We start from the raw sequence: 23,198 nt of genomic DNA, 5'->3' as shown, positions 1-23,198 counted from the left end.
CATAATGCAGAGTGGAAGCACTGAATTAGAAGAGATGTGTGTTACACTAGCAGATGTGAAAGTCTTCAGAATTTGCAAACCAATGGAAAGCCAGTCCCCGAGAGTCTTAAGGGAAAGATCCATTTCTGTCTAAGCACTGGGGGTGTGAAACATCCATTCACAGCTGTCCAAAGAGATTTATTCCCTTAAAGAAATGGTCTTTTGTGGATTTGGCAGAGAAATGTGCAGGTGTGGAGATACCAGTTGACATGGTGTGGTCCTCAGAGCCCAAATCTATGTAGCAGAGAACTAAGGGGGAGAAAAACCATTTGCTGCCTTCTTGCTCTAGTTCATTCCCATACAGGAACCCGATTGGTATCCAAGAAAACTGTTGCTTGTCAGAGTCATATAACCCAAAACACGTTGAGTGAAACAGGAGATGTGGCCAGCTCCTCAGCTGATGTGAATCACAGTAGTTCTGGTGAAGTCAATGGTGCTCACGTGGATTTATTCCAGCTACAGAGCTGGCCTCGGGAAATTCATTGTATAATATATTGAAGATCGGCGTTTCCAATAATCAATCATTGATCAATAGCTGATAATATCATTTGAATGTATTAAGGAATTATGAAAGACCTCAGAGAAATCAGAGCGATTTAATTTAATAAAAGATTAGATATCAAAACAATGCCTGACAGAATTAGGTATCAGTCATAGTTATCACAATCCATAGAACTGACGACAAACTTATCCCAGTCTTGGTTTGGTTCTGATCATTGCTTATCCCTTGCTAATACTTATAGTAAGGTTGTTTACAATTCCATTATTTCCCCTTTCCATATCATAGATAAAAATACGCTTGTCTGGTACATAATAGGCTCCTGCTTGCTTACTCGCTATTTTATTATTTATTATGCTTATATGTATTCCAGTCGGTTGCAGTTGAAGACATTGCTTGCTCAAAAGACCAGCCAAAGGTCACTATATCTTTTTTAAGAAGTCCAGCCACCTTACATTTTCCTTTCTTAGTATTATCAAAGAGGATTATGGGAGTCTGGTTCATGAACTAGCTAAAGAATTTACAATACTCTGGTTAAGCCAGCCCAGCCCCGTCATTGTAAATTTAATTACAGTGACACTTATTTAAACAAAAAATTATGAGTGAGATATTCAGTAGCACTAACTTGTTTTCTCAGAGTTACAAGAGAATTGGCAAGTCACGTGTTTGTTTAAATATTTTTGCTCTATTTTTGTAAGTGGCAAAATAAAATTAACATAATGACGATGATAATTGTAACACAATCAAACCCTTGAAGGTTACTTCTATTTAAGTATGCGACAGCAGAATATTGAGATCCCCGTCATGAAATAACTGATTGAGATTGCTTTGCTTTTCCTATGCTGAGGCTAATTTGCATAACGTATTGTTCTGTTAAAAATCTTCATAGTCAAGGTTAGTGGGGTAAATGGATAGTATTGGCTCTATTTCATCCTGACAGTCACAGTCAACTATGTAGACACATTAAAAACTGGGCTGGGGATTATAATCTTTTGTCCAACCAAAATGTGTTTCTTTAGGATACGACACGATTTGAAATAGTGGTGTATAGGTTACCCTCTCCACTTCTCTGACTTCAGACTGTAGCAACTAATTTCCCAGTATTGTTCAACTGCTCTGTACCAGGAGGATTACAAACGGGAGAGCCAATGGCAAAGATGTCACACCTACACTTGCTGTCCCTTAACAAATGGTTCTCAGCCTTTCCAGACTACTGTACCCCTTTCAGGAGTCTGATTTGCCTTGCATACCACCAAGATTCACCTCACTGTGGCTATGTCTACACCGCAGGGTTTTATTGGAAAAAGGTATGCAAATTGTGAACTGCTATTTGTGAACCTTTTTCCAATTGTTCTTTCAGAAGAGGCTTTTCCGACATTTGGCCCGTCTGTACAGGACCAAATGTTGGAAAAACCTCCTCTTTCAAACGAGCCCTTATTCCTCATAAAATGAGGAATACAGAGCTTCTGAAAGAGCGCATCTGCTCTTCTGAAAAAAAATTTGGAAGAGCAAACACGTTCCCTGGATGTGGCGGAGTTTTTCCGGGATAATGGAGGTATCCCAGATAAACTCCGTAGTGTGGACATAGCCTGAAAAACAACTTGCTTTCAAAATCAGACCTAAATACACAAAACTGTTATAGCACACTCGTACTGAAAGATTGCTTCCTTTCTCATGTTTACCATATAATTATAAAATAAATCAAGTGGAATATCAATATCGTACTTACGCTTCAGTGTATAGTCTGTAGAGTAGTGTAAACAAGTCATTTTCTGTATGATATTTAGTTTGTACTGACTTCTAGTGCTTTTTATGTATGGAATATATCAAAGTATGTAAATATCTAGATGATCCTGGAAGACCTCTGCATACCCTGAGGGGCACTGCTGTACCCCTGGATGAGACCCACTACCTTAACAGAACAAATCATGTGCGGAGCCCTCAATGAGTGTGTGCTGTTTTGATATGCCACTAATTGTGGTGGGTCCAGGTGTTCCTGTAGGGGATGCCTTTTGGTTGTTAGCATGTTAAATACTACAGTGCCAGGTCTCATCTGAGTAAACACACTGTATGTCTGCGTACGAGAAGCTGATACTGTTTCATGACCTTTTAAAATAATACGAGCCTTGATTTTGATGTGCTGACACTGCCCCCAAGTTTCTAGTAGTGCAGAAGGGAACTTTCTTATGTGATTTGACAAAATGATTCCTTTTCTTGCCAAATTGAGAAATGGATCATGGACAGTATAATTTAAGGAGTTGTTTATCCTTAATATTGGGGAATTTTACCTTAGTTAGTATTTTTTAGGGTGCTACTAATATTGGTTAATATATAGCTCAGTGGCTCTGGCTGTGCCCGTGAGGTCTGCGTTTCTGGCCACCAGTGCTTTACCCTGACACTTAGTGGCTCCTGTAGTATCTGATGGATGCTCCTTGATCGTGGAGGTTGCACTCCTGAGTGCTCTTGAAGACAAGTTTGTCAAGCAAGTTGGTAACTGGGGTGGTTGACCCTCCGCAAGTACAGGCACCAGTTGTGTTTCCCCTTGCAGAGCCTTGGGACTTATCCTCTCCAGGTCTGTCACTTCAAGAGCAGGATGCATCTAGGGGGCATTTCACTGCTTCTTCATCATCCTGAGATGATTCAATGATGGCCTGGCTCTTCCTCCCCTCAGTGCCCAAGGAATTCATGTTCTTCCAGAACCTCTTGCAGCACAAAGTTGTTTTCCTGGACAGGCAGATGGAGTTCCTGCAGCAGAGTACCCATAAGAACATAAGAACGGCCATACTGGGACAGACCAAAGGTCCATCTAACCCAGTATCCTATATGCTGACAGTGACCAATACCAAATGCCCCAGAAAAAGGGAACACAACAGGTAATCCTCATGTGATCCCACCGCTGTCACCCATTTCCAGAAAAACAGAGGCTAGGGACACCTTTCTGGCTAATAGCTGTTGATGGACCTAACCTCCATGAATGTATCTAGCTCTTTTTTGAACCCTGTTAAAGTCCTAGCCTTCACCACATCCTCTGTCAAGCAGTTTCACAGGTTGACTGCACTGAGTGAAGAAAAGCTTCCTTTTGTTTGTTTTAAATCTGCTGCCTATTAATTTCATTTGGTGACCCTAGTTCTTATATTGTGGGAATAAGTAAATAACTTTTCCTTATTCACTTTTTCCATACCAGTTATGATTTTATCAACCTCTATCATATCTCCCTTAGTCTCCTCTTTTCTAAGCTGAAAAGTCCAAGTCTTTTTAGTTTTTCTTCATATGGGACCCATTCCAAACCCCTAATTATTTTTGTTGCCCTTTTCGGAACCTTTTCCAGTGCCAATATATCTTTTTTGAGAGATGAAGTGACCACATCTGACTGCAGTATTCAAGATATGTGCATACCATGATTTTATATAAAGGAAATAAGATATTTTCTGTCTTACTCTCTATCCCTTTTTTACCTGTAAACTGCTGGACATCCTGGAGCTATCTGCTCCTGGAAGAGTGGCGTTTCCCATTAACGATGTGCTCCCGGAGCTCACAGAGGTTCTTCAGAGCGGGCCGGCTTCAGTGCTGCCTACTGCAAAGCATTTAGATAAATGCTACTTTGTCCTGATGCAGGGATTCGAGGGGTTTTATGCCAAATGGGCCCCTAATTCCCTGGTTGTAAATGCCATGAACAAAAGAGCTCAGCAGGGCAGATATAAGTCCCCTCCCAAGGACAAGGTTTTTGAATGGAAGGACTTAATGGATAGAAAGATGTATACCTCCTCTTCACTACAAATGCAGATTGTGAAGCTTTGTTGTCCAAGTATGGCTTTGTACATGGGACAACTATGTCAACATTTACAGACCAACTGCCTGAAACCTCCAGGCTACGTCTACACAGACCCCTTCTTCGGAAGGGGCATGCTAATTTTGAAAGTGGGAATAGGGAAATCCGTGGGGGATTTAAATATCCCCCGCGGGATTTAAATAAACATGTCCGCCGCTTTTTTTGCGGCTTGGGGAAAAGCCGGAAAAAAGCGTCTAGACTGGCCCGATCCTCCGGAATAAAGCCCTATTCCGGAGGATCTCTTATTCCTACTTCAAAGGAATAAGAGCCGATCCTCCGGAATAGGGCTTTATTCCGGAGGATCGGGCCAGTCTAGACGCTTTTTTCCAGCTTTTCCCCAAGCCGCAAAAAAAGCGGCGGACATGTTTATTTAAATCCTGCGGGGGATATTTAAATCCCCTGCGGATTTCCCTATTCCCACTTTCAAAATTAGCATGCCCCTTCCGAAGAAGGGGCCAGTGTAGACGTAGCCCCAGGGAAGAATTTGGGGCATTTATGGCCAAGGGCTGCTTAGTGGCCTAGACCAGTGTTTCTCAACCAGTGCTGTGGTCATTATGAATAAGACCGACTAAAACCAGGAGGCAACCAGACAACTCACCAACACCACATTTTACAAACCTCTCTCCTCTGATCCCACCTCGGAATACCAAAAGAAACTAAACTGTCTCCTTAAAAGCCTCCCTACAGCTATTCAGGAACAAATCCACACAGAAACACCTTCTGAACCCGACCAGGATTGTTCTATCTGCTTCCCAAGATCCATAAACCTGGACACCCCGGACGTCCCATCATCTCTGGTATTGGCACACTCACTACTGGTCTATCCAGCTAAGTAGACTCTCTTCTCAAACCCTATGCAACCACCACCCCCAGCTATCTCCGAGACACTACTGACTTCGTAAGGAAACTACAAAACATCGATAACCTCCCCAATAACACCATCCTTGCCCTCATGGATGTAGAAGCACTATACACCAACATCCCACATGAAGACGGATTACAAGCAATTAGAAACACTATCCCAGAGGAAACCACTGCCAACCTGATAGCAGACCTATGTAACTTTATTCTCACCCACAATTATTTCCAGTTTGAGAACAACTTATACCTCCAGATCAGCGGCACAGCCATGGGTACACGCATGGCCCCACAGTATGCCAATATCTTTATGGCTGACCTAGAACAATGTTTCCTCAACTCCCGTCCCCTTTTACCCCTTCTCTATTTACGCTACATCAATGATATCTTTATGATCTGGACGCATGGCCAAGAAACACTGGAGACATTCCACAGAGATTTCAACAACCTTCACCCCACCATTAACCTCAGCCTGGACCATTCTATGCGAGAGATCCATTTCCTAGACACCACAGTACAAATCAACAATGGAAAATTAGACACCACCCTCTACAGAAAACCCACTGACTCATACAGTTACCTACATGCTTCCAGCTCCCATCCAGCACACACCATACGATCCATCATCTATAGCCAAGCCCTTCGCTACAACCGCATCTGCTCTAATCCCACTGACAGAGACCAGAAACTTCAGGATCTCTACCAAGCATTTATAAATCTCAACTACCCACCCAGAGAAATAAAAAAGCAAATTGAAAGAGCCAGACGAATACCTAGAAACCATCTACTTCAAGACAGACCCAAGAAAACCAACAATAGAACACCACTTGTCATCACCTAAATCCCCCAACTTAAACCTGTCCAACACATTATCAATAAACTACAGCCTATACTGGAACAGGATACTAAACTCCAAGAGGCTCTGGGAGACAGACCCATAGTCTCCTATAGACAACCACCTAACCTCAAGATGATTCTTACCAACCACCACAGGACATACCACACTAATACCAACCCTGGTACCTTCCCTTGCAACAAACCCCGTTGCCAGCTTTGTCCACATATTCACTCTGCTGATACCATTATTGGACCTAACCAAGTGAGTTATAAGATCAAGAATACATATTCCTGCGCATCGAGAAATATAATTTATGCTATCATGTGCCGGAAGTGTCTGTATGCTTTGTACATTGGACAAACGTCTCAGACACTTCGCCAAAGGATCAATGCCCACAAAACAGATATCAGACAGGATCACAAAGAAAAACCAGTTTCTTGCCATTTCAACCGGAAAGGACACTGTCTCAACGACTTAACTACCTGCATCCTGCTTCAAAAGCATTTTAAATCTGCACTTGAAAGGGAATCCTCTGAACTATCATTCATGCTAAAATTCGACACTCTATGTGTCGGTCTCAACAAAGGGGCCAATTATCTTACCCATTACAAAGCTAGCTTCCCCAATTATCACCTCTAATACCATTAGCTCACAGACACTTACCTCCCCCGCCCCCTCTGCATTCCCCTTCTGTTCTGAAATGTGATTTGTCCTTTTCATATGTGTTCATTTTTTAACTGTATCCTTTGGTATATATGGTTGTGACTATTTTCTTCCACCAATTGATCTGAGGAAGTGGGTCTGGCCCACGAAAGCTCATCATCTAATAAACCATCTTGTTAGTGCTACATAGTCCTGTATTTTGTTTCTCAACCAGTGGTACGAGTAGCCTTAGGGGTACTTAAGAGAAGTCTGGGGGGGGAGGGGGAGAACGTCAACACAACTGAAATATGGAGAAAACTGAATTTTTGTTTCAAGTTTTACAGTGCTTTATTATTTTTGCACTTTTAACACCCAAAAATTTCATCACTCGCCCGGCTACGATTAAATTGTTTAAACAAATGTGTTGCAATGGTAGAAAAAAATTGTGCGTCTGAAAACTGTAGGTCCTGGGGGTACTTATAATTTTTAAAGGGGTACTTAATAAAAAAAGATTGTGAAACACTGGCCTAGACATCTCTACAGTCTGTACTAGGCACTGCAGACACAATGTGACTTCCGCAGTGACCAAGAGAAGGCCCTCCCATCTGGAAAATTCAGACATTGCTCCAACCTTCTGCATAACACAGACCATAAAATTACGTCTTCTGATCCTTATACCTCATCCAACAGCTTGTGTTTGCACGACGGCATCTCGTTTCAAGAGACATCCAATTTCCTTTTACACTCTCCAAGTGATGGATAATGGACCATGTGCATTGATAGTCTGTCCCAGAGATGAATTACCCTCACCGTTAAAAGAATTAATGTATAGTTGGTTTTGGACTTTGATAGCAGGCAACTCTCCTCATCTGACACAAAAAAAGGGGAATAAGCCAGTACTTGAAAAACAGCAGAAAAAAAGTTAAACTATTGCACTCATATTTTAATTTAAAATTTAGGAGCATGAAAAAAGTTGTATAATTAGATCAGATATCTCTGTCTTGGTGCTTAGGGAATTAAGCAGCTTACACTGAATTTTAAACATATGATTGAATAAGGCTGATGGAATTATTATGAGCTATCTGGTACAATGTGTGTAAGATCTGTACCTTGTATAAGCTTTATGGTTCTGATGGCGTTCCCAGTGAAACTAATTTTTATCATTGACTTCAATGGGAACAAGTGCAGGCTAGATCCTCAGCTGATGTAAATCAGTGTGACCTGACTTCACCGAAGCTATTCCAGTTTACACCAGTGATTTATATTTTCATAGCATATCTATTTATGACATCATGGGTCAAAATCTGAATCCATCCTGACTGGCATTGGAAAGCACAGTGAAAGAGAAATACACATGGATTCAAGAAAGTAGTCCAGAATAAGGACATTTCTAGCTATGCTGAAACCAGTGGAAGGTGAATTGAATGAGATCAGGATTTGGGCCTGGACCCTATTGAAATTATGGGAGTTAGACATCTAAATACCTAGGGTCTTGTCTCTTTTATTTTGAGTGACTTGCCACCTCAGATAGAATTCAGACCATTTTTAAACCCCAGTTCCCTTCCCCTAAGAAGTTAAGTCCTATGATTTTCCATAGTGTTGGACTGTGTGAGAGATTAAGAGATAGTGTCATTGGAAGGGAACACTGTTCACATGCTAATGGAGTCCTGCTGCAAGGTAAGTGCCAAGCCAAGGGACTTATAGGAAATAAACATAGAGGCAAAGGGAAAGCTTCCCCCCAAAGGGAAATGATTATTCCGTCAAAACATTATTTTCTAATGTGAGTTTAGATTACTAAGAGATACTAAGAGTCACGTTGGAGACAAGCCAATTCAGAGAAAAACGCTGGTATTGTTAGTGTCTGTACAGAACTGGAATTGATTGGGTGCCCAGGGTAAAAACCTAGACGGTACTGAGCAGTGCAACCTTGTTCTGTCTGGAGAGAGAAGTTGTGCACATAATCTAATCCTCCCCTGACTGCACTTACAACAAATATCTCTTTAATAAGTGGCAAAAGCATTGGTGTCTAAGCCAATCAGTCAAACCACAACAGATGCCTGATTTTCTTTCTTTCTTTCTTTCTTTCTTTCTTTCTTTCTTTCTTTCTTTCTTTCTTTCTTTCTTTCTTTCTTTCTCTTTTGATTTACGTACGAAGCTTTTAACAGGTTTACAGAGCCACATACACATCAGAGACAAAACAATAATCAGTACAATGCGCTTTTGGACCAAAAAACATTATACCATAACATAATTGTCAGAGCTCTCTATGTAACTGTGTTACCACACTACAGTGGATAACAACTGGACGTGTTGTGTCTGGTGATCAAATACCTGATTTCTATTTCCATCTTTGCCACTGACAAGGTTGTGCAATCTGGGCAAGTTGCTTAGGAGCAAATTTTCAAAATAGCTGTTTCTGTTTAGACACCGAAAAGAATGGACAAATTTTCATGAGGTCGACGCATTGGGAGCTGGGTACTTTTGAAGATGTGGCCCATAAAGTCTCTGTTTCCATTTGCAAAATGGAGATAATGCAGCTGGGTATTGTGATGTTCAGTTGAAGTTTAGGTGCTGAGCTTTATTATATATTGTGGCAGATGCAGGGCAGCTGGCTACAGTAGCTTGGTGGAGGGCAAATATACAGGAAACCGGATTTCTTAGTATAGTTTTGTATTTCCTGAGTGAACTGGCCAGGCAGTGCTGCCATGTAGTCAAGGCAGGCAGGCATCTTGGGCCAATTAAGTGCTTGCCTGAAGCAGCAGGCAGGAGAAGCCAGTTAAGGCCTGCTGGAGCCAGTTTAAAAGGCTTCTTCTTTGGAAGGGCAGGGGAGAAGGCCAAGAGCTGAGTGGGAAGAGGTGCACTGAGAGCGCTAGGGGCTGGGAGTGTGGAAGCGGGCAGTGGAGGAGCAGAAAAGATTGCTCAGATACTAGGGGGAAGGTACTAGGAGGGATCATTTGGGGAAATGGCCCAGGGAAAGGCTGAAAAACCAGGAGTGGAGGAAATGCTACCAGTTGCCACTACCTTAGAGTCCCTGGCCTGGAACCCAGAGTAATGGGCGGGCCTGTTCCCCCCTCCTCCCCTAACCCTTCCCATGCCACTATAGAATCTGCCCCTGAGAAGGGGGACCAGGCTTACAAAGGGGTTTCACTCCATATGGTGAGAATGGCCCAGAAGGCTGTGACCCTTGTCTCCAGTAAAGGGGCAGAGACTGTGTGGAGGGTCACTGCAAGCCTCTGAGGCAAACAATAACCACCAGGAAGCACAGGACCCTTGGGACATGGCCGGAGATTTGCCACGATATGGATTAAATTAGCCATTTAAATAATGAGCTGTACCTCCCCTCACAACTGCTGAACAACAGAGATATGTTATTCACCTGCTCCATGGGCCTTGTGAACCATGGAGGAGAATGGAAGCAGGCCTGGGACCTGTATGACCGAGCTGTTCTTGATCTACGTTGAATTCTTTGCTATGTGGAATTCATGGATGGAGTAGTGTCTAGCTATGCCAAGAGAAGCAGGCTCTGGGTCCAAATGTAAACCAGCAATGTCAAGAGAGCTCCTGGGGGCACAATCAGACAAGAGATGAAATCTGAGGAGCAGACAGCTCCTCACGAAGCAAATGAGCGTGAAGTGCATGCAGAGGCAAAGACAATGGACTTCAGAAAAGGGCAGCACATGGTTGTTTCGCTTCCCTGTTACATTCGTCCGGCTTAGTTTTCAATATGTCAAACCATTTGCCTGCCACCACTTCCCTGGGGACACAGTTCTGCAATTCAGTCGCCCTCTGCATTAGGAAAGAAAGGAGGGCAGACCCAGACGGACCAAGCTCTAGCAGGCAATTGTTTATTCCCAGCCTGTGGAGGATTGAATAGGCCTGTTAATGAGAAGGGGATACGGGTGTCTTAGACACAGCCTGAGCAGGGTCCCAGTTCAACAATTCAGTAAGAGCTTAAGTGCTTTGCTGAATTGGAGCCTAGATGCCAAGGGTCAGGGAGCATCATTGGGTCATCCTGCTGCAGTTGTCCCAATTGGCTTTTCTCTGCCAATGGCCTTGCCTATAGTCTTTCAGGAAAGTCTGCCATTGCTCAGAACCATCAGTGAAGTTGTGCCAGAGGTCTCAATGATGGGAGTATCCGTGTGGACAAGCCACCAGTGTTCACACTGAAGATGAGGGAGCTTTCCTGGAGGAGACTAAGGGTATGTCTACACTACCACCCTAGTTCAAACTAGGGTGGTAGTGTAGACATACCCTAATATAGTAGACACAGCGATGCAGGCCAACAAAGGTGGGAGCAATTACAAGCCCATCCAGCTCCTATAGCTGTGAGGTGCACAGTTCAATGCCTATCTCAGTTCTGCAGTGGGTGATGGGAGGGAACAGCGCCGGGAGTTCGTTGGCTGAGAACATACGGAATTGTCCTTTTTTGGGGTAGGGGAGCAGTTTGGGCCTGCGGGTAAGAGATTAGATTTGGATTCAAGAGATGGGAGTGCTAGTCTTTGCTCTGCCACTAGCTGGCTGAGTGACTGTGAGCAAATGTGTGCCTCAGTTTCCCATCTGTAAAACACAGAGTGATTCCTCTCTTCCTTTGTCAAGTGCTTTGAGATCTGTAAGTGAAAAGCATGGTGCAAGGAGTTATTTAGAGTATCTCCAAGTTGATTTCTGTTAATGAGCAGTCTTGTGAAATCTATAAAAGTCTAATAACTTACTAGTCTTGTTTCCACTAGTAAGTAAACCAGCCAGCTTACTTTCAAATTGTGCCTGCTTTACGCTGTCATCTGCAGCATGACATGAAATTCATGAGTGAAAATTGTCCAACTTGGTTTCCAAAAATGTCCACAAACCCCGATGACAGGAAATGATGCAGGAGATAATCTCTACTGCATGCTACTATGATATAATCTATTTTGCAATAACATCTGGAGGTGTGGTGTGTGTGTGCGGGAGGGAGATATGCTTACAGTCATTTGCAAATCTCTGAAGGATCAAGAGTAGGTGTTTGTGTAGGGTGTTCACACACTTTCGAGAATTCTACATGTAATTGCGGTAGAATGTTAACATGCATATCGTCTGTTATAGTTGGCTAAAGTGGTTAGTTAAAACTGTATTGTTTTATTTTAAATCCATAGACTACTGCTTCAGCTACTAGCTGTTCAGTAGGACTTATGCACTCCAAAACAATGGGGCAAGTCCCTTTTTAACCACAGAAAGTGCTGAAATAAGTAGATTGGCACATTCATTTTTGTCATACAAAACAAACACATGTTGGGTCTAGGGATGTTAAGCCGTAAGCATCACCTTTACTGAGTGATGCTTACCAGCTACAGTTAACCAACATGAGTAGAGAAGCCCACCACGCCGAGGGTGGAGGGGCACTAACGCCTGGCCGGAGCAGCCCACACCCGTGGGGTAGGGGAGGGCCTGCTACCCCCACCCCCATTTAAGCGGTTAACTGGTTTAGTATAATGTTTAACTGGTTAACCGATTAAATGGGATTTTACATCCCTAGTTGGGCCTTGGGCACACCTCATGCCAACACTTTACTTAAAATGCTCTTCATTGTGTGACAGACAGGTGAGTGGTACAGCACTGGGGGGCAAAGGGGACAGTTGCCTCAGGGCCCGATAATTCCTAGGGCCCAGGGCTCCCGGTCAACGCTGGCAGCAGTAGTGGCTGAAGCCCCGGTCTCTTTTCAATCACCTCCATGCAGCACTAAGGGCTGGAGAGCTAGCATCACACTCAGGGCTGACGGTGGGCTGGCGTGGTGCACTTCGGGTGCTGAGAGGTGGTTGCCCTGGCCCCACCCCTTCCACCCAAGGCCCTACCCCTTGGAGTGCAGAGCTGCCCATCCCCCCACCTTGCGTGGGGGCCTGGGAAGTCTGTTGGCACCTCTGTACAGCAGTAAGGGCTCCAGGAAACAAGGTGGTGAGAGCTTGGGCCTTAAGTATGTTCTTCACATGAAGCACATGCGTTGTCCCATGGACTTGGATGCTTAAAATGACATGTGCTCAAGGGCTTTTCTAGCTCTGGCAGAGTTCTCAGCACTTTGCAGGATCTAGTCCCAGTATACTCTTTCATCATGGTTAATTGGGCCCATATCTCCTTCAGTGGAGAAGGGAACAGGAAGTCTTGTCTTGAGTACCTTTGAGGTAATAGATCATCTCAAATCAGGACACAAAAGGAGACTTATCGGAAAGGTTTTTACTGTCAGGGGAGATCTCTTTAGGCTTGATAAGAGCATTGCGGCTGTGAAATGAGGGTAAATTAGTGACATCCCAGGCATTGGCAATAACTGCTTTATATTTAAAGCACTACTTAGTTCAGAGATGGGCAGCCTGTAGCCAGAGAGCTGAATGTGGCTCGTTGGAGTTCTGTGCATGGCCCACAAGACATTTTGTTTATTGTTGCCCACACATGCACAGGGTTGCCAGATTCTGCTGGTTTTCGTATGCATAGGGGTTGGTTTTTTCCTACCAGTATTACCTACCATTATTCCTACTAGTATTAAAGCCAGGGCACGTGAATTGAGGTGCGTGCTGATTGCACACAACACAGAGTGAGAGAGCCGTGCGCTCCCTCTGCATCCAATCAAAATGCTGATACAGTTTAGTCCACACACCCCACAAATTCTAGGCACGCAAGTGCAGTTAGCAAAACTACCCTATCTGGGGAGACTGTCTTGGTTGTAACAATTTTGCGACCTACTGAAATGATGGAGGACCACTTATACGGCCCAGTTGCTATCTTAGACACCCCCCACTGACTTAGACGGTAATCTCTATGGGCATCTGTCATTACAGTGCCTAGCACAATGGGGCCCCTGAGTCAAAAGGTGCCTCCAGATGCTATTCCAGTGCACATTTCATGATAGTGACTCTGGGGTTATGCCAGTAAAGCTTTCTGTGTTTACTTTTGTCTTTCATTAGGTTCTTAGCATGGTAATCAACGCGGCTTACAAGCCAGGGAGCGTTCTCCGAGAACTGCAGCTAGTAGAAGACCCACAGTGGAATTTTCAGGAGGAAACACTCAAGGCAAAGTCAGTATTTCCTTGTGTTACCTGCTCATTCATTTACTTTCCATTTTGAATAAGTGGGGCTGGTTGGCATGTGGGGGGTGGTGGGAACAGACATTTTCATGACATTTTTCATTTAGAGATCTCCCTCCAATCTTTTTTAAAAATTCTCATTAGTTCTGTAGCTGTTTAAACATTGAAACAACATTTTCTTGAACATTTTGTTTCAGGCTGGTTTTGTTGGGAGCTGGGCAGATTTTGATAAAGTCATAATTTCCAATTTTGATACTTTTCAACCAGTTCTTTCTTAGACATACACTTGTCAGGGATGGTCTAGGTCAGGGGTGGGCAAAAGGGCCTTCACGGGCCACATCTGGTCCGTCAAGCAGAATGATCTGACCCACGGAGGTCCTGCCACTTCTCCACCTCCAGGACTATTAGGCTCTGGGGAGTGAAGGGAAATGCATTTTCTCTGCACTGCCAGGAGTGCTAGAAGCGCCGAGTGCTCCTGGTAGGACGGGAGGAGGCTTCACGCGCTCCCCCGCCTCCAAGCCCTGATTGGCCTGGGGGCAGAAAGGGAAGTGTGCACACTCTCCTGCCACTACCAGGTGTATGGGCACTTAGGGGATACCTCGGGGGGGACGGGACTTCACGTGCTCCCCACCTCCAGACCAATCATGGTTTGTGGGTAGGGAAGCATGCTGGCCCCTCCCCTTCCGGAATGGCCCCGGGGCCACTTCAAAAATTTCTGAAGTGGCCCTCCGGCAAAAAATTATTGCCCACCCCTGGTCTAGATAATACCTAGTCCTGCCATGAGGGCAGGAGACTGACTTGATGAGCTGTCAAGGTCCCTTCCAGTTCTGTGTTTCTACAATTCTAAATTCTGATTGGAAATCAGACACATTTTTAACAGCTAGTGTGATAAGCCATTGGAGTAAACTACAAAGAGAAATGATGGGTTCTCCATTTCTCTAAGTCTCTAAACTAGGTATGTTTCTGGAAAATGATCTTTATCCAAACATATGTTGGATCTTTATCCAAACATATCCAAACATAGGGCTCAATAACAACTGGGTGAAATTCCAAGGCCCGTGTTTTACAAGAGCTCAGACTAGATGATTCTTCATCGAGTAGTGTCCCCGAGGGTGCTCCACTCGAGGTGCTGGGTCCGTCCCGGCGCCGCAAAACGGAGAAACTTCCTCAGCAGTAGCCCTGCCGGACCGCGCATGCGCTCCTGTTGCCTCGCGCCGTTACAGCTGAGCGCGGGCTGGCTCGTCAGTTTCCTTCAACCGGCCGCAGACGGACCTAGGACGCGTTCCCTCTCCGGTCTGAGGAGAAAAGGGAATTTAATTTAGAAAATTGTTTGCTCCTTGGCAGTTTATAGTTAGTATAGTTCTTAGTAGTTTAGTTAGTTAGTTGTTAGTTAGTCTCAAGTTCCTTGTTCCGTCCTAGTTTATTTTTGCAGTAGCCTTTCAAAAAAAAAAAAAAAAAAAAAAAAAAAAAGAAGACAGAGAAAAGAATAGACAAAATGCCTGGGTTCAAGAAATGTTCCCAGTGCCAGGAGGCCATGCCGGACTCAGATGGGCATTCGCGCTGTGTTAAATGCCTAGGGGACGGGCACATTCCTATGAAGTGCCCTCATTGTATGAAACTGACAGCCCGCGCTCGGCGCGATAGAGAAATGAGGCTGAGGGTGATTTTATTCAACAAAGCCCTCCAGTCTGATGCGACCACGTCTACTCCCACTACCTCGGGAGTCCACTTGTCCCGGTCACCTCAGAGGGACCTCAACACCGCCGAGCCACAATCCAGGACCGTGCGGGACAGACCGGGTACCTCTGGCTCTTTGCCGAGGCACCCGACAGAGAAGCCAGGCAAGAGCCGCAGTGCCTCAGCTCCGACCTTGGTCGGATCAAAAGGCCCGATGCGGGCTCCCTGTAAGGGACCGCGGGCAGACTCGGCACCGACAAAGGCTCCAACGGCCGAACCGCAAACAGCAATGGCGGCTCCGGCACCGGCTGATACTGCGCATGCGCAGTCAGTGACAATTCCACCGGCACCCGTGCCCGTGCCAGCTGATCAGACCTTGCTCCCTGCGGTGCCGCAAGCAACGGCACCCACTCAGGCACCGCAGGCGCCCAGCAGCACCGTACAGCACTCTGCACCGCAGCCTCCTCCGGCATCGGCACAGCTATTAACTTCCGCGGCACCACTGATACAACCCCAGGGCAGCCATATGACTACACCACTTCAGACGGCACCGTCTTCACCTCCAGATTGTTCAGTGTTGAATGAGGTGCCCTTTAAGTCGAGACGCGTGCGGACCCCTTCACTCACGCCTGAAAGGGCACGGTTCTCTCCAGGACCATGGTCACCAGCTTCACTCTGCTCTGGGAATCACCGTGCTTCTCGTTATATTTCCACTAGAGATCGATATCATAGATCGCCACAGCGATCACCATCGTACCGGTACTACCGCTACCACGACCGGCGACGCTACTCTTATTATTCTCGTTCACCATCTCGTTTTTCCGACAGATCTATATCACCGAGGTCTTCCAGACATTCGAGATATTCACATCGATGCGAGGAGTCTAGAGCCTATACTCCTAGACGATCCCTGACTCACGGTCGGAGATATGACCGTCATTATGATGACCCTCGGTGTTCTCACAATATGCGATATCCACGATCACGATCTCCGCAAGCCACACACCCAGCGTCTCCACCTCGTGCGCCTTCACCGGCGATCCCATCAGTGCCTGTGGAAGGCACGATGCCGGTTCCTAGTCAGGACACGTATGACAACAACTACACTCCAACTAGGGAACCACAGACCCCTGACTCTCCGGCCAACCAGTCATCTCCAGACGATACTGTCTTTCTTGGGGATCAACCCCCCACGGAGGATCACAAACAGTTCCAGGAGCTCTTTGCCAGAGTGGCACAATCTCAGGGTATTCACATTACGGACGTACAGCAAAAGCAACATCCCTTGCTGAAGAACTTGCAGTCCTCACAAAAATCAAAGATGGCGCTATCCTTCGATGAGGCTATACTGGAAATCGCCAATGATATATGGCAGACCCCCGCCACTTCTTTACCGACTAACAAGAGAGCGGACAAGAAATATTTTATAAATCAAAAAGGGATGGACTTTTTGTTTACCCATCCCCAACCAAATTCCCTGGTTATGGACGCCGCTCAACAAAGATCAAAGACGGCCCAAAATAAAAATACGGCAAGTGATAAGGAGGCTAAACGGCTGGACGTTTTGGGTAGAAAGGTATATTCGTCCGCCACTTCAGTTCTCCGGATGTGCAATTACGCCGCCCCACTTGCCAATCATGACTTTGATAACTACTCTAAGTTAGTCCCTCTTCTAGAACACCTACCAGACTCAAAACGCCAGATCTTGAGGGCAGTAATACAAGAGGGCTACACAACAGCCAGAACAGCGCTTCAGATCGCCCTAGACACGGCTGATGCAGCAGCTAGAGCCACGGCTACTGCAGTAGTTATGCGTCGTGGATCGTGGCTACACCAAGCGGCTGCCCCGAGAGAGTTGTTAAGCAAAGTGGAGGACTTGCCTTTCGATCGTCAGTCTCTCTTCGCCCAGTCCACTGATCAGGTGTTCCACTCAGGCAAGGACTCCCGTACAACTCTTAAAACGCTTGGCATGTACACGCCTCCGTATAAACGTAAGAGGTATACGCCCTACAACAAACAGAGATCCTTCTCATACGCAACGTTCCGTCCCAAGTCATATGAACAACAGAGACCAAGACAACGCCAACAAAAGCGAAGACAGCAACCAGGCAAGGCTTCCGGTCAACAGCAGGGCCGGCAGCAGGTTTGATGGGTCAGTCGAGGGACTGCGTGCAACTTCTCTGTCGGGAGCGTCACACAATCAGGTAGCCTTATTCCATCATCGACTGAGGCCTTACCAACACCGCTGGTCTCTGATTTCCACCGATCGATGGGTCAACGACATAGTTGTTTCAGGATATGCCATCCCTTTCAACTCCATTCCCCCCCACTTCCCACCCTCCCCGTCCCTTTTCAGGGACCCCTCTCACGAGACGCTGCTACAGCAAGAGGTGTCCCGACTACTTACTATAGGAGCCGTGGAGAAGGTCCCCATTCAATTTCGGGGGAGAGGTTTCTATTCCACGTACTTCCTCACCCAGAAGAAATCAGGGGGTTGGAGGCCTATCCTGGACCTGCGTCGACTCAACCGCTACCTGAGAAAACAAAAATTCAAAATGGTCACTTTAGCGTCTATCATCCCGGCTCTCCACAAAGGGGATTGGTTTGCGTCCCTCGACTTACAGGACGCCTATTTCCACATAGCTATTCATCCGGCCCACAGACGATTCCTTCGTTTCGTGGTGGGCACGGAACACTACCAATACCGAGTGTTACCCTTCGGTCTGTCAGCAGCACCACGGGTGTTTTCCAAAACTCTGGCAGTGGTAGCTGCCTACCTTCGACGCCTCAATATCGCGATTTTCCCGTATCTCGACGATTGCCTATTGAAGGCCCCGACTCGCGAGGAGGCTACGCGGGCAGTGACCACCACCACAGCCGTATTCGAGGCTCTGGGCCTCATAATCAATATCGGCAAATCGTCCTTGGTACCAAGTCAAGACTTGGAATTTATCGGCGCGAGACTCGATGCACTGAGTGCAAGAGTATACTTACCTGCAACAAGATTCCAGATGATTCGGGACTTGGTGTGCGCGGTCTCAATTGCTCCCAGATCCAGCATACTGACTTACCTGAAACTGCTCGGACATATGGCTGCCACCACGTATGTGGTGGCACATGCGAGACTTCACCTACGCACTCTCCAGCATTGGCTGTTCAAAGTCTACACACCGGTAGAGCAAGTGAGCAAGCGGTACACGCTGTGAGCAAGACTGTGTCCATTCCCAGACAGGTCAGAGATTCACTAATGTGGTGGGACAACCCGCAAAATTTGTTATCAGGGGTCCCTTTCCACGCACAAAGACCCACAGGACAGATCACAGCAGATGCTTCTCTGATCGGTTGGGGCGCACATCTGCAGCAACATCGAGCTCAGGGACTCTGGTCGGCACAGGAGTCGCTCCTACACATAAATCTCCTCGAGCTCCGAGCGGTATCCAATGCATGCAGGCACTTCCTTCAGAGGATCCAAGGTCATGCGGTCCACATCCTCACCGACAATATATGCACGGTGTACTATATCAACAGACAAGGCGGGGCCCGCTCACGATCCCTTTGCGCAGAGGCGATACGACTGTGGAACTGGGCGATCTACCACAATATAACCCTTACCGCATCGTACCTCCCAGGCAAGGACAATACCATCGCCGATGCCCTGAGCAGACACTTCCTTCCGCAGCACGAGTGGGAATTACACAACGAGGTGGTCCACGGTCTCTTCCGTCTTTGGGGGTTCCCGAGTATAGACCTCTTTGCCACTCGTCACAACAAGAAGTGTCATCATTACTGCTCACGGGCAGGCACTGGCAAGAATTCCCTGGGGGACGCTCTTCTGCTCAATTGGGGATCTCACCAGCTCCTCTACGCGTTTCCGCCTCTTCCTCTCATTCCGAGGGCACTGGAGAAGATAGCGACAGAGGGTGCAACAGTGATTTTCATAGCACCCTTTTGGCCTCGGCAGACCTGGCTGACACAATTGTCCAGAATGTCGGTCGCTCAGCCACAACGACTTCCGCTGAGGCCCAACTTACTGTCTCAACAGCACGGGTCGATGTTGCATCCGAGCATCGATCGCATGCATCTTACGGCATGGCTCCTAACTGGTTTCAGCCACCGGAAATGACTTGCTCTCAGCAAGTGAAACATGTGCTTATGAATAGCAGACGCCATAGCACTCGCAAGGCCTACACCTACAAATGGCACCGGTTCCAAGCGTGGTGTCTGGAAAGGGACTTCGACCTTCTTTCTTTACCGGTGCAGCATATCTTGGACTACATCTTCCACCTGAAGATGGAGGGCTTGGCGAATGCTTCGTTGAAAGTGCACTTGGCAGCAATCTCGGCCTTCCGCCCGCACATCGATGGACGTTCGCTATTCGCTCACCCGCTAGTTAAGAGGTTCCTAAAGGGACTTGATAACCTATATCCACCCTTCACATCCCCTCCGGAACCGTGGGACTTATCTTTGGTCCTCGATGCATTAACTCGTCCCCCCTTTGAACCATTAGCAACTTGCGACCTGCGCATGCTCACAATGAAAGTGTCATTCCTTCTAGCAATCACGTCAGCACGTCGGGTTAGTGAGCTGGCAGCCCTTTCAGCTGATCCACCATACACTTTATTTTCGGAGCAAGGGGTTCTGCTTCGCGTTCACCCTCCCTTCCTTCCGAAGATAAATTCTCCCTTCCATGTAAACGAGCCCATAATTCTGCCGACATTCTATCCGAAACCTCATTCCTCGCCAGAAGACTTACGTCTACATACCCTCGATGTGAGACGAGCACTGGCCTTCTACCTGCATAGAACACGCGCCTTCAGAAAGTCTCGGCGCCTTTTCATAGCTACGGCGGAACGCTCCAAAGGTCGACAGCTCTCTGCACAGCGTATCTCCAATCTGATCACCTCCTGTATCTCGCGTTGTTATGCCCTACGACAGAAACCCTTACCAGGAAGACCTCGCGCCCATTCCACCAGAGGCATGGCCGCTTCTACTGCATACCTTAGAGGGGTACCATTACAGGACATATGCCGTGCAGCAACCTGGTCATCCTCGCTCACATTTGCCAAGCACTATGCTCTTGCGAATATATTGAGGAATGATTCAACGGTGGCGCAAGCAGTCTTGGCCACAGCACAGAGACCATAAGTCCGAAGCACACCGATAGTGCTTGACCACTGCTCTGTACTCACCTCGAGTGGAGCACCCTCGGGGACACTACTCGACGAAGAAGAGAGAGTTACTCACCCTGTGCAGTAACGTCTGTTCTTCGAGATGTGTGTCCCCGTGGGTGCTCCACGACCCACCCTCCTCCCTGCTTCGGAGCTTCTGTTTATCTCTTTCAGATGCTTCCGGTTGGGAGGAAACTGACGAGCCGGCCCGCGCTCAGCTGTAACGGCACGAGGCAACAGGAGCGCATGCGCGGGCCGGCAGAGCTACTGCTGAGGAAGTTTCTCCGTTTTGCGGCGCCGGGACGGACCCAGCACCTCGAGTGGAGCACCCACGGGGGCACACATCTCGAAGAACAGACGTTACTGCACAGGGTGAGTAACTCTCTCTTACATCATCTCTCATTTATTCCTGCTTTCTGTAATGGAATCACAGAATAACAGAACTGGAAGGGACCTTGAGAGGTTATCAAGTCCAGTCCCTTGAACTCATGACAGTACCAAACACCATCTAGATGGCAGTGGTGTCTAGTATGCCCATCATATACAGACCATACAGAATGTTATGGTACAGATCCCATAAAAACAGCTGTTAGATTAAAACCCCAAGTGCTTGCAAACTAAGGACTAGTCTACCCTACTGCATTAGATCAGAACAGCTTCCCTGACACAGTTACACTGCTGTTGCTGGTCTGGTGAAGACACTGTATGACAGGAGAGTGCTCTTCCATCAGCATAATTACCCCTCCTGAACAAGAGCTGGAAGCTACATGGGTGAGAGAGCTATGTCAGTAGAAGAGCATCTGGAGAGCGCCTTAAGTTAATATAGCTTGCGCCACTCAGGGGGGTAGATTTTTCACTCTCCTGCATGACATAAGTTCCATCAAATTAAGCAGTCATGTAGACAAGCCCTAAGACTGCTTGGATTTTGGTGTTGTATTTTGGGTTTGCTTGGGCTTCTGCCATTCGAAACCTGGCCTTGTTTCTGCGGAATCTGGCTGAAGAGAATCAAAACCAGTCTCACGAAATCCAACGCCACAGAATCCTGAAGGCGACGCGCTGCGTGAGGTACGACAGCCAGGGCCACTTGTGAATCTTAAAGAGCCCCTCACAGCGAGAATACGTGCCTTTCAACCACGTTTGAAGTACGCTGGGCTACAATGGCATTTTCTAGCAGGCTGCTAATGATGACAGCTCTGCAGCCAGCTGGAATATTCCCGCTCTAGCGTGACACGTCCCGTCACCACCTTCCTTCTGATCTTAAGTGACAAGTCCTTAGATCTTGGCGGTGTTGCTATTTGTCTTAGGGGAGAGGGAGGGGGAGGGAAGGATGTGCCTTGCCACCAGCCTGAAAGCTGAAAGGCTGGTCGCCAGGAATACATTAGCTCAGTGGCAAGGCAACCTGCGTTCAGTTTACTCTGCTGTCAGCAGCCACCATCACAGAATGAGTTACAGGAGCCTTGCAAAGAAACGGAGAATGTAGTGTCCTAGAGGAGGCATGCACACAGTGAGATCACAGCCTCTCCCCCTCATCAGTATTCCCCCACAACAGCATGACAAGCTAGAAATGTCGGGCCTGATCCCCTGAGCTGTCCATGCTCAGAGTCCCTGCTGGGGTCACCGGGAGCGCTCAGTCACCCTCATAATCAGGGACACTTATTTCAGTGCCTCAGTCTAGATTGATGTGCTTGGCTTTCGGCCCCCAGACGTGAAAGATGGAACCTGCCCAGCACCCGAAGTTTCTACTGCTGTAAAATAGGGCTAATCATGCTTATCTGCTGTCAGACCGTGCTTTGAGATCTGGGGGCGAGAAACGCACAGGTAGGTGCATGGCAGTCAGGTCTAGGGCTTATTTAAACTAGGAACTCAGGAGTGTGGATGCTGGTGAATCAACCCCAGAGGAAAGATGTGCCGTGCATAGCTCTAGCAGCCCATCGCAGCTGTAGCAGGCTGTTAATCTGTCCCCAGTTGGTATCTGTGGCTCATTTATGCCACACCACTAGGCTGTGTTGAGTTCCAACGAGAAAGCTTGGTTAACAATCGGCCGTGCATGTTCCACACTTACTCCCAGTCTCTCAATACAAAGAGCTCCACTGTGGAGTCACGGGGGGAAAGTGAGAAAAGGGAAATACTTTTTCTGCGCTGTACAGGCTCTTTTCACATGCACTGAAGTTCAAAGACAGCAGCGTAAGGCTGAAACGTTACTATGTGTGGGACTGCAGCATTGCAAGCATCCCAAAAATCCAGTCCCCGCGAGACTATATTCTTGCCAGGTGGGAAGAGCAGGGCCAGGAGATGAAGCTGGGATCCTCCTGGCACTTGAATCCTGCTGCACTCGACTTTCCTCTCTCTCAACTACTTCTCTTCAGCCACTTTGATTCCCTGGCTCCTCGCTTGTGGTGTCACTGTGAAAGTTGTTAAGTTCATACAAAGTATCAGAGGGGTAACTGTGTTATTCTGAATCAGCAAAAACAACGAGAAGTCCTGTGGCACTTTATAGACTAACAGATATATAGGAGCATAAGCTTTTGTGGGCAAAGACCCACTTCGTCAGATGCATGTCGAAGTGGGTCTTTGCCCTCAAAAGCTTATGCTCCTATAAATCT

The 23,198-nt window shown here is 46.9% G+C and overlaps 1 protein-coding gene across 6 annotated transcripts in view; it reads left to right on the top strand.

Annotated features, from left to right (window-relative positions):
* SFMBT2 (Scm like with four mbt domains 2) overlaps positions 1-23,198 on the top strand; it is a 215,600-nt gene that overhangs the window by 168,671 nt on the left and 23,731 nt on the right. For all 6 annotated transcript variants that reach the window (XR_012903105.2, XM_075925993.2, XM_075925991.2 and 3 more), the window contains one exon: positions 13,632-13,741. Coding sequence is in view for 5 of the 6 variants with exons in the window: in XM_075925993.2 (XP_075782108.2) it covers positions 13,632-13,741 (110 nt within the window). In the remaining variant the exon portion in view is untranslated. The remainder of the gene's footprint in view (positions 1-13,631; positions 13,742-23,198) is intronic.

Source organism: Pelodiscus sinensis, chromosome 1, assembly GCF_052426305.1.
Source record: "Pelodiscus sinensis isolate ZL-2025 chromosome 1, ASM5242630v1, whole genome shotgun sequence".
Lineage (NCBI taxonomy): Eukaryota > Metazoa > Chordata > Testudines > Trionychidae > Pelodiscus > Pelodiscus sinensis.
This window is presented reverse-complemented; position numbering and strand designations above follow the sequence as displayed.